The 16056-nt window shown below is 35.5% G+C and overlaps 1 protein-coding gene across 1 annotated transcript; it reads left to right on the top strand.

Annotated features, from left to right (window-relative positions):
* Positions 1 to 14478: 14478 nt before the first annotated feature.
* LOC148199668 (uncharacterized) lies at positions 14479 to 15616 on the top strand. The gene has a single exon (XM_088111864.1). It carries the CDS (start codon positions 14515 to 14517, stop codon positions 15259 to 15261), a length of 747 nt encoding a protein of 248 aa, XP_087967990.1. The 5' UTR covers positions 14479 to 14514; the 3' UTR covers positions 15262 to 15616.
* Positions 15617 to 16056: the final 440 nt, after the last annotated feature.

Genomic DNA, 16056 nt, shown 5'->3' with positions numbered 1-16056 from the left:
ACTTAGAGTGTTCTTCCGGGAACAACTCTCAACTAGGGACCGTCCGCCCCATAAAGACCAAGACGAAAGTTTTCCTCCGGGAATAACTTAGAGTGTTCTTCCGGGAACGACTCTCAACTGGGGACCGTCCGCCCCATAAAGACCAAGACGAAAGTTTTCCTCCGGGAATAACTTAGAGTGTTCTTCCGGGAACGACTCTCAACTGGGGACCGTTCGCCCCATTAAGACCAAGACGAAAGTTTTCCTCCGGGAATAACTTAGAGTGTTCTTCTGGGAACAACTCTCAACTGGGGACCGTCCGCCCCATAAAGACCAAGACGAAAGTTTTCCTCCGGGAATAACTTAGAGTGTTCTTCCGGGAATAACTCTCAACTGGGGACCGTCCGCCCCATAAAGACCAAGACGAAAGTTTTCCTCCGGGAATAACTTAGAGTGTTCTTCTGGGAACAACTCTCAACTGGGGACTGTCCGCCCCATAAAGACCAAGCTGGCGGAAGTGTTCCTCTGAGAATCACTCGGCTAGGTCGGGTAATAAACGTTCAAACGAACCCAAAAGTTAAACGATACCGTCCGCCCGAATAAGGACCGGACTATGAATGGAATTTCAATTAATTTTATAAGGGAAACACCCCCACCAAAAGAATTAAATGCGCGAATAATGAAACATACGAAATTATAAGAGAACCCTTGTGTATTAATCACTCGCGCTAAAACGCGCCCGGATTTACAAAAGGACCGCCCGGCCAACCTCTGGACAATCCAAGACGTTGGGCGGGCGGCCACATGATACACATCAAAAAACAAAAATAAAAGAAATCCTAACTATCTCCCCCGGCACCGGCCTCCTCGGTCGGCTCATCCTCCTCGGCAGCATTCAGATCCACCAGGACGCCATCAAAAACGTCCTTCTCAATATCAACACCAAGAGAATACGGCTCTGGAATGCCCGCCAAAAGGGACACTTGGCGAAGGGCTTTGTTGAAACCCTCCTCATGCTCAAACATGATTGTCGACTCCAACTCAGCGATTTTCTCATTGGCCTTGGCAACATCAAGAGTAAGCGCCTCGTTTGCTTTGGTGCGCTCGGCCTCGGCCTCCCTTAGGCGGGTTACCTCCGCCTTCAGCTGATGCCCTTCCTCGGTCAACCGGTCTCGCTCAACCTGGGCGGCTGTCAAGCTTTCAGCAGCCTCCTCCCGGGACCTCTCGAGGTCGGCCTCCAGCTTCTCAATCCTCTTATCGTAATCATCTTGAGTCAGGACCATCTGCTCCAAGGTTAGCTGAAGGAGGGCCGAGTTTTTCTTTTCTGCGTCGAGCTCGGCGCGAACCTCCGCCACTCCGGGCGATCAGCAAACTCCTTTAGATACCAGGCTAGGGCGGACGTCCGGGTAGACATCTCCAACATGGCGTTCGTCAGCTCTAACTCAGAAAGAGGCTCAATGAGCGCCCGTTGGGAGGAGCTCATATGGAACTTAGCTCGACCGCTCATGCTAAACTCCGGGCTGAAGATGCCGCCCGGCAAGGGAACGGCCGGGACCTTCTCCCGATCTTTCTCCTTGTCTTTGCCCTTGCGGGCCTTCTTCGAAGATGAGCGAGACGAGGAGCCCTCCTTGTCTTTACGTCCCTCAGCAGCGTGATCTTTTCTCTTGCGTATCAAGGGATCAACGGAGGCAGTGGCCGCCTCTGATGACGGGTCCACTTGGACGGCCCCCAATTCTTGTCGGGGATCGGGACCCGGCACTTTGATGCCTGAACCCCCGGTCTTATCAGTAGGGGGGACTCCTACCTTCGGAGCTAGACGTATAGTCGGATGGCGACCGCCCGAAGAAGATCGCCCTGCAGGGGGAGGAAGGGGCACGTTTGGAACAATCATCGGCCGAGCGGTCGACGAACTGGCCCCAGACTTCTTCCGAGTGGCCACGAAGTTGGATTTGCGGGGACCCGGAGTCGTCATCAGTGCTGCAAGAAACAGAGCAATTCAGAAAAATTAACGTCAGTATACGAAAGACAAACACACTCAATATAACAAGACCATACCGAACGCCTTTTGTCCACAATCCTCAAGACTAAGGCATTCGACCAAGTGACGGGCGGAGATTCGGCGGGAGAGGGCATTGATGGTACGCACGGCCTCTAGGTCGGGCGCTGTTAAGGCCCCTATGGAAGTCGCCTTTATTCGTCGGGGGTCTCTCGTCCAGTAAAACGGGAACAGCGGCTTCCCTTCACCATCATAAAATTCATGGCGGCCGGCATTGTCAATGATTATTTTGAAATAATGCTGTTTAAAATTTTTGAAGGAATCAGAGAAGGGGCGGAACAGGGTCCTATCCCGAACTAACGTGAAGGATACCCAACTGCCAGAGGGAGAAGGGCGGACTTCGAAATAATGAAAGAAGACCGGAGTGGTAGGAGTGACGCCCACGGCCAGGCACATCGCCAGAAACGCCTGCACGACCGCCCAAGAGTTAGGGTGCAGCTGCGCGGGAGCCACGTTAGCCTCCCGAAGAACGGCCGTTTGAAACTTGGTAAAAGGCACCCGGACAAAAAGATGAGTGAAGAAGGTCACATACATGAAGAAGAAATCGTCCGGACTCGACCTCTTTTCATAAAAGACTCTTTCATTTAACAAAGTTACCCCAGCCCGGATCAACCTCGAATCTTCTATATCCCGGACGATGTGGGTACGGCTGACCCTCCATTCTAAATCCTTGCGGAAAGCATAGGAGGAAGCATACAGGCTAGGATCATGGGGAGCCCATTCAGACACCACCACCCCTTGACCGTCCGGCTCGAAAGGAGACCCGTCCACACGGATACCGCCCTGGAGCAGGAACATTGGCACCCCATGAAAGATCCGGTCGCCCGACGAGACCGGTCCCTCAGGGTCCGCCCCAGAAGACCCAACCACCTCATCTACAAAATGAGAAGAGACCGAACTCAAAGAATCGCCACCGCCCCTCGCCGACCCCTCCCGGGCTCCACCCGACGACTCGGAACCTGACTCGATAGACACAATTGCCATTTATTACCTGTGGGAAAAAGAATTTGAAATCTTGAATAAGGAAGATGAGTGAAAGTGACCTCACCCCATCCGCTATTTATAGGAAAAGATTAATAACCGTTGGACGCGTCCTAGCCGTCTAGATCTGGCACGACCAACGCTCCGGATTTGGCGATGTTTCGTTTTCCATCAATGGGAACGTGCCACATGTTTTCCCGCCCAAATTCAAAACACAAAAGCCCACTGGATACAGCCCAATTGCGGGTTCCTGGCCCAACATGAGCCGCATTAAAAATCCTATGTCCACTACGTGCACTAGGACTTGGGGGGCTTATGTACCAGGGAGTACCGGGCGCCGTACGGAAGGATGCTCGAGTAGGCGGCCATCCACCCGTTTCGATGCCCACGTCACCCAAAGGACTAAATGCCCGTCCGCCCAAGTGGATAGAACCTCTGTTTGTAAGAAAAACTTTGAAGAACTCACATGGAATTCTATCACCACAAGATAACCCCGCACTCTCTACACTCACAAAAGGTGTTCGTCAAGAGAAGGCCGAGAGACGAAACGTCTGGAAAGTATGTATGGCCACTGCGTCAACTCTGTACCAGAGTGCCGGGCGCCGTACAGAAGGACGCCCATGTAAATGGGCGTCCGCCCAGTTTAGTGGCCCGAGTCATCCAAAGGGCCAACGACCGTCCGCCTTCCCCGACATTGGAGGCTTGGAAGAGTACCTATTAAATAAATGTGAAGGATCGAATAGGGTAAGGCGGACGCCCATATCACGCGGGCGGACGCCCGTACCTCGTTAACCGGCCAAATGGCTAATCGTTGTGACTTAGGTAAATTAATCTGGTCTGGAGGTAAGTAGAAATTAGAAGCTATTGGGCCATTTTGGGCCGTGATTAACTTTTCACTAATCCCAAGCCCATAGCAAAAACTATAAATACAGGTCCACGGTGAGTGGTAGAGAGGTTACATTGAATGCACATTTATTGCTATCCCTGAGAAAAGCCATTGCTCTGAAACTGACTTTGGCATCGGAGAGTCTTTTGCAGGTCTCCGCCCCTCAGGATTGAGAGGAGAGCTAAGCCTTGAGGAGAGGACCCGGCACCGAAGCAAGACCACAGGAGAATTTGGAGACTTGGAGCAACACGGCCCTACACATCCGAAACAGAAGGCATTATAAAAGACTACTTTCTTTCTCATTAGCAAGATTCGAAGGCATTATAAAAGACTACTTTCTTTGTCAATAGCACGATTCAAGTACTTTGTAAATATTTAGTTTTGGAGGTAGCATTTTTCACTTTATCTCTTGAATTTTTAAATTTAATCCGTTTTATTTTAACATTTTACATATAAACAGGACGAAATTGAGATTAAGGTCTAATGTCATTCATCGGAACTCTATGTTGAATATGCAAAATTCTATTATCTGCATTTGATATCTTTTTTTTTTTTAAGATTTGTTATATGATCGAGCTAACTTTTTGCATATTTTTTCTTTGTTGAGATGTCTGCTTAGTATTGATATCCGCAGATGATATTCTGCAGATATTGAAATGTCTTTGTTATCCTGTTGATGGTTCTGGGCCTTATTTACACTTTAGTAATAGTTCCGTTAACAGAAAGTTGGTTCATTAGACCTTTAGAAATGTAGGCAGCAGAGGTAATACATTAGATTGAACTTCACTGTTTATAAAAAGTATTTAAAATAGATTTTAATATTAATTTAAAAAAATAATTCTTCGTTGTCAATCAATTAGAAGAAATCAAGCTAAATAAAATAATATCATAAAAAGTGATGATTTAAGAATTTAGTTAATTGAAAAATTATTTTGATTGAATAAAGTTAACTTGTTTAAATATATGATTCTCGTTTATTTCCTTCATACATTCTCATATAATAGATTACATGAGGGAAATAAATATAGTTGGTTTCATTTTCTACATTTTGTTCTTCTAAGAATATCCTAATTTGATAACTCATAAAATGGGTTGGACTACTTCCATTTTTTTTCTTTCTTATCTTTTTGGTGTGCTTAATTTTCTAACTTATAATATGAACGAGGAATAAGAAATCCATGTACAATAAAAACACATTTAAAGTGTAGAAAAGAGTTAATAAAACATTTAAATATAACTTTTTCTGTCTGTTTAAATATAACTTTACTGAATTCTCGTAATGAAAGAGTATCTTTAAAGTGGTTGGGTGCATACAAATATGGTGGTCATTGATATGATTGATAACTCGGAAGAGCCGCCCAGCAGAGTAGTGTATTACCCCCGCAGAATAGTGTATTACCATTACAATTTGAATAAATTGAGATTAAAAAAAGTCTCATTTCATATATGAACGTGTTAAAGTTGTGTAATGACTTTAACATGTTATTAGGTGTCTTGTGTCTTGGTACTATTAATTATATTTTCACCTAGCTTACATGTATCTAGATGATTTAATTATTTATGAAAATTCTTTTATATATTATAATTTACTCTTATGTTTTTTTTTATTTCTTTTACTTTTATTTGTTTATTTTGGAATGATTACCTTATTGTGTAAAAAAATGAGGTGCATTCATTGAAATATCTCTAGTTGAGGACACTGATGATACTGCAAATGCTCTTCCTTTTCTTTTAGTACTTCTTAATTTTTAGATATATTGTATTATGACGATTGTTGTTTTTATAATAATTGTATTAATATTTGTATTTATATGTTGAGACAATTTATTTTGTTTATTAATTTTATAATGACTTATTTGATAAGTTGTTAAAATCGAGATATTAGAAAATCACAAATATAAAATTTACACATTTATTTTATATAAATAAATTTTTAAAAGAATTGATAATGAAAATAAAGTTTTCATGAAAAAAAAAATCTTTATAAGTTGGTATTTGTTTGAGTTGTATATTTATTATTGTTTCCTACATCTTAGATTATTCCACCACATACGATAAAAACTTTAAAGGTGTTGGGTTGGCCTAACAATGATATTTGAGTGAGGAGAGTTGCTCCTTTTACCACCCAAATGCTTTTTACACCTTTCATTATTTCTTTTTAGGTTTAATTGTTTCCTTTGTCCCCAGTTTGGTTGAATTGTGTCAAATTCATTCTCATTTTTTAAAAAGTTTCATTGTCGTCCTCACGTGGTGTAAAAGTTTCATTGTCGTCCTCACGTGGTGTAAAAGTGTCAATTGAATCCAAACATAGAAAAAATTTGTGTCAAAGTAGTCATTTTTCCTATATCTATGTGTCTTCCTTTCATACAATCAAGTACAGATATTCATTTTACCTTATCCAATTTAAGGCTTTTCATAGCTCCAGAGAAGTGACATATGAAAGGAAGACACAGATATATAGGAAAAATGACTACTTTGACACAAATTTTTTCTATGTTTGGATTCAATTGACACTTTTATACCACGTGAGGACGACAATGAAACTTTTTTAAAAATGAGGATGAATTTGACACAATTCAACCAAACTGGGGACAAAGGAAACAATTAAACCTTTTTTTTATTCTAAAAAGATCATACACTTCCCTTCTGTCCATTTCTTTATCTTTCTGTCTATCTTAAATGTCAACGAGTGTACCACCATGGCTGCAGAGATCTGCAGAAGATAACTTGAATACTCTGAACCTGACCATCATAATCATGAGAAAGTAATACAACAAGGCCACGGAGCCACTAGCCTCGTTAGATGTCAAGAAATTGTCAAATATCACATGGGCACCATTAGCAAAATCACCAAACTTTTAAATCCAAGAACACCAAAATCAGAAAGTGAGCTGCATATTTTTTTTTAAGAAAAAATCTTAGATAAGAACCAAAAACTGAAAATTATAAATTATGGATCAAATATAAATAACAAGCAATTTTTTTTCTCTATTTGTAACTCTTAACAGGGTTTCAATGTATCAGGTAGATTATACTGCTACTTTTATAATATTTTAAGATTCAATATTGACATCCAAAAGGCACATAACCGTGCACCCTCAACCAACCCCCTCCTTCCTCCATGGCCACCTCTTCTCTTCCCACTTCTTCACCTTACATGAACATCCCTCCTCAAGATCTTTTTACAAATGCTAGGTTATGCCTCCTCTACCACTTGCCACCAAGCCCTAGTGCACCACCCTTCTCAGATTCCCCCTCTATCAATACCCTCTTTTTTCTCCCTCTCCCTCACTCTTCTCTCTATTTTCTCCTATCCTTCAAACAACTTTTCGATGCACATTTTCTTTAATTTTCCCACTACCTTCTATTCTCTTAAACGGATATTGAGATCCGTTTATCCTTCAATGATATCGATATCCGTATATAGATGTTGACATCCGTTTAAGAGTCTAACGTATATTCATATCCGTTAATATTACTGAAAGACATAAGAGGAATGAGAAAGTCCAGAAAGTAATGTGATGGTGGAGGAAATGACTCTCCTGAGTGAGTGTCTATTAAGGAAATGGCTAAGACTCGGTCATACAATGAGTTGGGTTTTTAATGTCAAGATAGAGATAATACATTTAATGTGAACTTGACTATTTAAAGATTATAATATTAATTTTAAAAAATATCTAATGTGGTGAAAAATAAAATTATTATAAAACATGGAAGTTAATTTAGATTATTCTGTTATGTATATAGTTGTTCAAATTTTCAGGTTATTTTTGTATTGTTCGATTTATTTTGAAATGTGAGTGTTATTTAAATTACTATTGGATTTCAAAGCTAAAGAATCTACATGTTTAACTTATTATACATTAATTATAGTTAATTTCGTCTATGAAGATCAACAAGTTAATTTCATAGTGTGAACTTAATTTGAACCAGGTTGATCTCTTGTTGAAAAGAATTGGAGCAACGTATTTAATGAGTTGCTTGGCTTTTAGATAAGATATTCGTATTCAAATTTATAGATGGTTATAATTTAATTCTCAATAGCAAGATTCCAAGGCATTATAAAAAACTCTACTTTCTTTCTCAATATCACGATTCAAGTACTTTGTGAACATTTGGATTTGGATTCAAGTACTTTCTCAATATTTAACTTTACCTCTTGAATTTTTAAATTTAGTCCGTTTTATTTTAAGATTTTACATATAACTCATAAAATGGGTTGGACTACTTCCATTTTTTTTCTTTCTTATCTTTTTGGTGTGCTTAATTTTCTAACTTATAATATGGACGAGGAATAAGAAATCCATGTAAATAAAAACACATTTAAAGTGTAGAAAAGAGTTAATAAAACATTTAAATATAACTTTTTTGTCCGTTTAAATATAACTTTAGGATATGTTCACTTGAACAGATTCCACTGGATTGAGAAGGATGGAATTAAGAGTGATTTCATGTTCACTTGAATTGATTTGCAATGAAAAGCACGGACTGATTTGCGGGATTGCCATCCACTTTCATCTCTCCATATTAGCACAAATTTGGAGGGATTTAAACCCTTTTACTATATTACCCTGTACCTTTTAAATAATTTACTGGTGATGTTTTTTCTTTGTTTAGAATAATAATAATAATAAATAAAGAATAAAATATCGTCTCTAAATAATAATACTAATAATAGTAATAATAATAATAAATAAATAATAATAATAACTAATAATAATAATAGTAATAATAATAATAACAAATAATAATAATAATAAATAATGATAATAATAATATAAATGATAAAAAACAATAATAATAATAAATAATAATTAATTTTAATATTTTACTCTTTATAAACTTTTCTACAGTTAAATATAACATTAACAATTATCATTTTATATTACATTAATAACTAAGGAAATTTTGGTAATATTCAATTTCTACCAATTAAACAAATTTTTTTTATCCTTCACATCAATCAAATCCTACACTAATTTTCATAAACTTTATTTCCAAATTCACTCTCATTTACCTACAAATCCACTCAAACAAACAACAATTAATTCACCCTCAAATCCCCTCAAATTCATCCACTCACTCTCCCCCAATTCCTCTTCTCCAAGTGAACACACCCTTATTGAATTCTCGTAACGAAAGAGCAAAAAATATTTAAAGTTTTTGGGTGCATAGAAATGTGGTGGTCATTGATATGATTGATAACTCGGAAGAGCCGCTCAGTAGAGTCTAGAAAGGTCTAATTTCATGTATGAATGTGTGAAAGTTGTGTGATGAACTTTGACATGTTATTAGATATGTTTTGGTACTATTTATATTTTCAGCTAGCTTACCTTGTGTATATCTAGATGATTTAATTATTTATGAAAATTCTTTTACACATTAGTTTATCCTATTGTTTCTTTTGGTGTTTTTTTATGTGTTTGTTTATTTCTTTTATAAATCGCCTTATTCGTATAAGCAGATGAGATGTAGGTATTGAAACATCTCTAGTGAAGAGCATTGATGATATAGAGTATTCTTTCTTGTCATCAGTAGTTTTTCTTAATTGTTTTAAATATATTTCATTATTACGGTTATTGTTTTTATAGATAATTGTAGGTTTAATACCCAATTTTGTCCCCAGTTTGGTTCGGAAATCTCAATTGAGTCCCTCGTTAGAAAAGTAATTGTAATGGATCCTTACTTATAGATTTGTGAGTCAAGTTAGTCCCTTCCGTTAAATATAAGCAAACGGAGTTAATGAGATGATGATGTGGCAGTAATTAGTGCTTAGGTGTCAAAACGCAATTGTGTGTGTGCTTACGTGGTATTAAACCTAAATTTATATATGAAATGGCGAAAACCCGAGGTTCTTGGCTCCTAAAAAACCGCATCCCCAGCCGTTACCGTACACCCTCACACACCCACCTTCACCTCACTCGCAGAACAGGGCAGAACAGATCCAGCATTCACCCCTCACACTTAGATGTACACAACACACACTCGTCATTTTCAATCCCAGTAAAACATCAAATCAATCAATGCCAAATCAATCAGTAAATAAATTAAAAAAATGAGAAAAAGAGAGGGAAGAATGCTTCCGTTCGGTGGTGATGCTGGAGACGAAAGAACCCTTGAAAGAGAAATAGGAGAGCCCATCGCGGCAGCCTCGGTGACGGCAGTTTCTGCCTCTGTGGTGGCGGCGAATATGGATGGAGAAGGGAGAGAACTTCCCGCGTGCGACGAGCGACGGAGGAGGAGAGATTTCGCCTCGACTGGCGACGGCTCCGGTGGCTCGCGGCTGCCAGTCGGGTGGAGGTTTGGATGTGCGATGAAGACGAACCCCTCCCTGGGTTGCCGGTGTCGGAGAGAGCAGACGGGATCGGAGAAGCAGTGGCACGGTGGCTGGAGTTGACGAAGCAGTGGCCGGTTTGGCGGAAGGCTGTGGTTCCGGTGGGGCCTGAGGTCGAAACGACGCGGTATCGCCGGTGGCTCCGACCGGTGGGAGGGGAGCGTCGGCGAAACCATGGCCTGGTGTTTGTTTGTCCATGAGAAAGTGGGGGTTTCCGTTTTGTGTTGAAGAAGAGGAGATGAATCAGGGGTAAGGGCAGCTTTCTTGGCTTCTTTTGTTTGAAGTAGAGACACTGTTGTGAGTCTAGAAGAAGGAAGAAACTTGGTTTCTGATCTGAGAGGGAGGTGGCACGCAGACAATTGCATTTTGACACCTAACCACTAACTACTATCACATCATCATCTCATTAACTCCGTTTGCTTATATTTAACGGAAGGGACTAACTTAACTCACAAATGTACAAGTAAGGATCCATTACAATTACTTTTTTAACGAGGGACTAAATTGAGATTTCCGAACCAAACTGGGACAAAATTGGGTATTAAACCATAATTGTATTAATACCATGTATTTATATGTTTAGACAATTTATTCTATTTATCAATTTTATAATGTTTTATTTTATTAGTTGTAAGACACTAAAATTGAAATATTAGAAAACGACAATTTAAAATTTACATATTCATTTTACACAAATAAAATTTTAAAACAATTGATAATGAAAATAAAATTTGCATAAAAGAATAAAAAAAAATCTGTATAAGTTAGGTATTTGTATTAGTTGTATATTTATTATTCTTTCCTGCATCTTAGCTATAAGAATGATATTATTAGAGTGAGTGACTATTAAGTGAATGAGTAAGACTGTGTCAAACAATGAGTTGGGTGTTTAAAGTCAAGGCAGAGATAATACATTTAGTGTGAACTTTACTATTTATAAAGAGTCTTTAAAATAGATTATAATATTAATTTTAAAAAGTAATTATTGGTTAATTTGAAAAAAAGGAAGTTAAATAAAATAATTAAAAGTGATTTGAGGAGTCAGTAAATTCTAAAAATTATTTTGATAAATAAAGTTAACAATTTGTTTAAATAGATTATATATTGTCGTTTTTTCTTTCATACATTCTCGTATAATAGGTTATTACATGAGGAAAATCAATAATTCGATCTCTAAAATAGTTTTGTTTTTATGATTTATGTGTGGTGTTCTAATTTTGTAATCCATATAGTGGATAGGACTTTAAAAGTCTTTTTTATTTCATTTTCTGCATTTATTTGTCACGATGTCATAATTTAATAACCCACAAAGTGGGTTGGACTAGTTCTATTTTTTTCTTTTTATGTTATTAGTCTCCTTAATTTTCTAACTTATAAAATGGACGAGGAATAAGAAATCCATGTATTTAAACAAGCCTTTCATACATTTTTTGGTCGTCTCTCATCTAATTACGTTCTTCTTGTCTATTAAATTGATATATTTAAAATAAAATACAAAATATTTTACGGACTTTGACAACTCAAACTGATTTTATACTATAGAAAATTTAAATTGTTTACAAATTAATGACTTTGTGTTTTCAGATAGTTTTTTTAATGGCTTCAGGCTTAATAAATCCATATAATTGATTTTAATTTTTCTAAAACAATTTAAGTTTTGTAATGACATCTTAGCTTTCATCCTTTAGAATTCTCCAAAAGCAAAACCTTTTCATTTTTTAAATTTTAATTATCCAAACATTAAAATAAGAAAACTATCAATCGCCTTTACACTCTTCATGGATTGTTATTACTTCTAAAATTATGGAAATTTTGTAGTGTATTCTCGTGTATATTGATTTTCCATGTGATAGAAAATATTAGCAAAAAATTTAAAAAAAACAAGCTCATAAATTGATATATGTTGTAAGAATAACAGACTCAATGAATGTCAAATACAATATATGTCAATTTAATGCTCATTTTGTAACGGATGAGATGAAGAAAGATCAAGAATTTAAAGTGTTTGTTTTATTTCTTCCGTTTCCTTATTATTAGCTAATATTTTAACCGATTAAATGTTCACACTACAATGACTAATGTCTTCATTTCCTCCATTTTTCTATGGTCATGGGAACCAATTTTCTAACCCGTAAAATACAGCACTATAATTTATATTTTTTCCCTTTGACCAAATTTTCCAATCCATAGAAAGGACAGAACAGCAAAGACTAACAATTCAAAGTCTTTGTGCTATAATCGTTTTTTTCTTCTTTTTATAAGATTAGTGTGATTAATTTTCTAACCCATGGATTACTATGAAAGACCAACTAGAGATAAATCTTTGTACTAGTTTTTATTTATTTATTTCAATCTGACGTGATTCATCCGTCTCATTTTTTTCTACCTTGCAAAGTAAGTTAGAAAGATGTGAGAAGAAAACAAGCATCTTCGTCAACATCAATTAGTCCTACTATACAATTGTTCAATTCAACACGGTAAGTGTCAATTGATCATTAAAGGAGCACAATAATATTGTTTAATTAAGGAAGGTTTAATTATTTATTTTGTTCTTAGTTTTTTGGAAAAATATTAAGTTGATTGTCTAATTTTTTCATATGGTTCTATTTTTTTTTAAAAGTGATTTAATTTGATATTTTCTATTGGCACTATATAAACTATATTAAAATCAATGTCATGTATTAATTTGTGATTTCTTATAAAATTGTATTAATTATTTTTTAAAATTTTGATTTATTTTTGACATGTTATTTCAAAGTTGTGTCATGATAATATTAGTGTTATCTAGAAAAGTATAATTTGGTTTTTATATTTATTTTTTATACAATTTAGTTTATTTCTTTTTTTAAAATACAATAATATTGTTTCTGTTCAAATTGAGATAGTTTTTTTTTATAAGTCTTATACTGGTATTTTTATTAAATATTTCTTGAAAAAATCATGTTAGTTAGAGTTTGAATATAATTTTATATCTAATATGAAATGAAATATATATTAAATAAAAAAACAGCAAGAAAAAAATAAAATAAATAAGTTGAATAATATAATTTCTTAACATGCAAATATTTGACTTTATACATATATATATATATATATATATATATATATATATATATATAATTTTATTATTTCATAATTATTATCTCTTTTAAAAATTATTTCTTAGTTTCAATTCGGTATATATATTAAAATTATTTTGAAAATATTTAAAAAAATCAGAAAAATCGGCAACGGATCTCCAAAAAATATTTTAGAAGTAATAAGATAAATGTATATAAGTTTGTACAGATGGAAAATATATAAAATATACTAAAATAAAAAAAATTAATTTATATATTAATTACCTGTATAGAAAAAAAATATATTGAGGGTTGAGGACCTCCCTTAAGCCTTCAATGATCCCCTGTGAGTTTCTATTTAAATTCTAACTAAGGATTGGAATTTATCTATTTTATTCAAATCATTCATGGCAACAAGTTATATCTGTTGAGCTTGGTGTAGATTATATAATCGTGAGAGCCAACTTAATTGGATAAAAAATAATTATAATTAAATATAATCTTTGCTAGATACTGATTTTGACACGGCAATTTGATTTTATAAGTTTACTATAGAAAATTAAAATTGTTAGATAGATAGTGGAAATATGAAAAGGCACTCCACCAATATATATATATATATATATATATATATATATATATATATATATATATAGGGTTAAATATGTTTTCGATCCCTTAACTTTTAGTGAAAATTGGAATTAGTCCCTCTTCAAAACTTTGGACTAATTTAGTCCCCAAACTATAGAAATGTGTGAATTTAGTCCTTTTAACCAAATTTTGTTAACTTTATTTGATGTTTCAAATGCATTTCTAAGTTAACATTGAAGCAAAAATGTGTCAAATGGTATAAACAACTCAAATGCTATCATGAAACGCACTTGAAACATCAAATAAACCTAACAAAATTTAGTTAAAAGAACTAAATTCACACATTTCTAAAGTTTGGGGACTAAATTAGACCAAAGTTTTGAAGAGGGACTAATTCCAATTTTCACTACAAGTTAAGGGACCAAAAACATATTTAACCCATATATATATATGAACACGTCATTTGAAAAAAAAACATATGATACAGGTTTTGACACGTCATTGGATTTTAAAAATTTTGCATAGAAAATTAAAATGGAAATATGAAAAGGCGTGCCAATTTAGTATGCACAACCCAGTCACTTATTTCTAATATAAAAATAGATACTTGCTTTGCTTCTATCTACACATGAAAATGAATCTCTCCATTTTTATTTGTATTATCCTAGTTGTTCATTTTTGTCCGTTTTCCCGTATTGAAATCTTGTGCACACCATACCCAGAGATAGCAGTGTACATCCCAGAAGAGAGAGAGTCATTTTTGAAGTTAAAGTATCATCTCAAACATTCTTCAAATCGACTTTCTTCTCGGAATTCCAATCGCTGTCAATGGAACAACATTACATCCGGTGAGGCCCAGCTTCACTTTAGCATTCAATTTCCTTCTTCCGATGAGAGTGTAGGTTATCCATTCAACGAAGAAGTTTTCGAAGAAGCATTGGAAGAAGGGTATGGTGGAGAGATAAACCCTTGTTTGGTTTATGATTTTAAGCATTTCAATTACTTAGATTTCAGAGACAATCTTTTTCAAACTATTCCGATCCCTTCTTTCATTGCAACAATCACTTCCTTAACTCACCTCAACCTTTCTAATGCCGGAATCATAGGGACCCTTCCTTCTCAGATCGGAAATCTTTCCGATTCACTCTATCTTGACCTTCAAAGTGACGAAACTTGGTTTACTGACAATATTGATTGGGTGTCAAGTCTTTCAAAGCTTCGCTATCTTGCCCTGAGCAACATTTGGCCAGTTGGAGGAGGTATGCCAATTCCTTCTTTTGTTGGGACAATGACCACATTAATTCATTTGGCCAGAAAAAGGAGGTATGCCAATTCCCTCTCGATTGGAAAATCTCTTCAACTCCATATACCTTGATCTTCATAGGGGTTATTCTGTTTATCAAACTTTTTCAACTAGAAATGTTGACTAGTTGTCGAGGCTTCTGAAGCTTGAGTATCTTGATTTGGGAGGTGCAAACCTATCCCAATTGTTTCACTGCCTTCACACTCTCCAAGCTCTCTTTCAACGTTGATGCACCATTTCCAATCTGAGCTTTTTAAGTATGTTAGACTTGTTTTATATTGATTTGAATGAAATATTACAACAAAAACTCAATTGCAAGCCTTTGATGCATAGTTGATTAAATTTTTAGGTCATTTATGTATTGGTTGATTTATTTTCAAATATGAGAACATTATTTAAATTAGAGGTCAGATATATTTTTCTGCAAGTAACCACAAAATATGACTGATTTAGCTCGTATAAAACTTTAATCTCTATTTTCTTCATTGTGCTTGCTAACTTTTATAAAAAAATGTCAATTTTGTTTCATACATGATAATCTTCAATTGTTTACGAGTATTGTTCAGTATTACCTCCATTTCCATCCAATTACGACTGCATTTTACAGCTTCCTGTAATTCGTTACCTTTAAGAGCATAATCAGGGAAGTCCTTAGAGACAAACAAATCTTAAGATCAAAACAGGCAAACTGCTCGATCACAAAATAACTGTCTATATATCTACTGCTTAGAATGTTTCACATCACATTTTAATAAAGTATTAAAAAAGTAAGTAAACATTCAAGCATGTATTTCCTGCAACATCAAATTTTTGGTCGAACCTATATGTTTTAGTTCATCGCTTGAGTTATGCCAATTTAAATAATAA

This window comes from Vigna umbellata, chromosome 4, assembly GCF_029865625.1.
Source record: "Vigna umbellata cultivar VRB3 chromosome 4, Vumbellata_1.0, whole genome shotgun sequence".
NCBI classification, from domain to species: domain Eukaryota; kingdom Viridiplantae; phylum Streptophyta; class Magnoliopsida; order Fabales; family Fabaceae; genus Vigna; species Vigna umbellata.
Note: the sequence above shows the minus strand (reverse complement) of the source record. Positions and strands in the feature narration are given on the sequence as shown.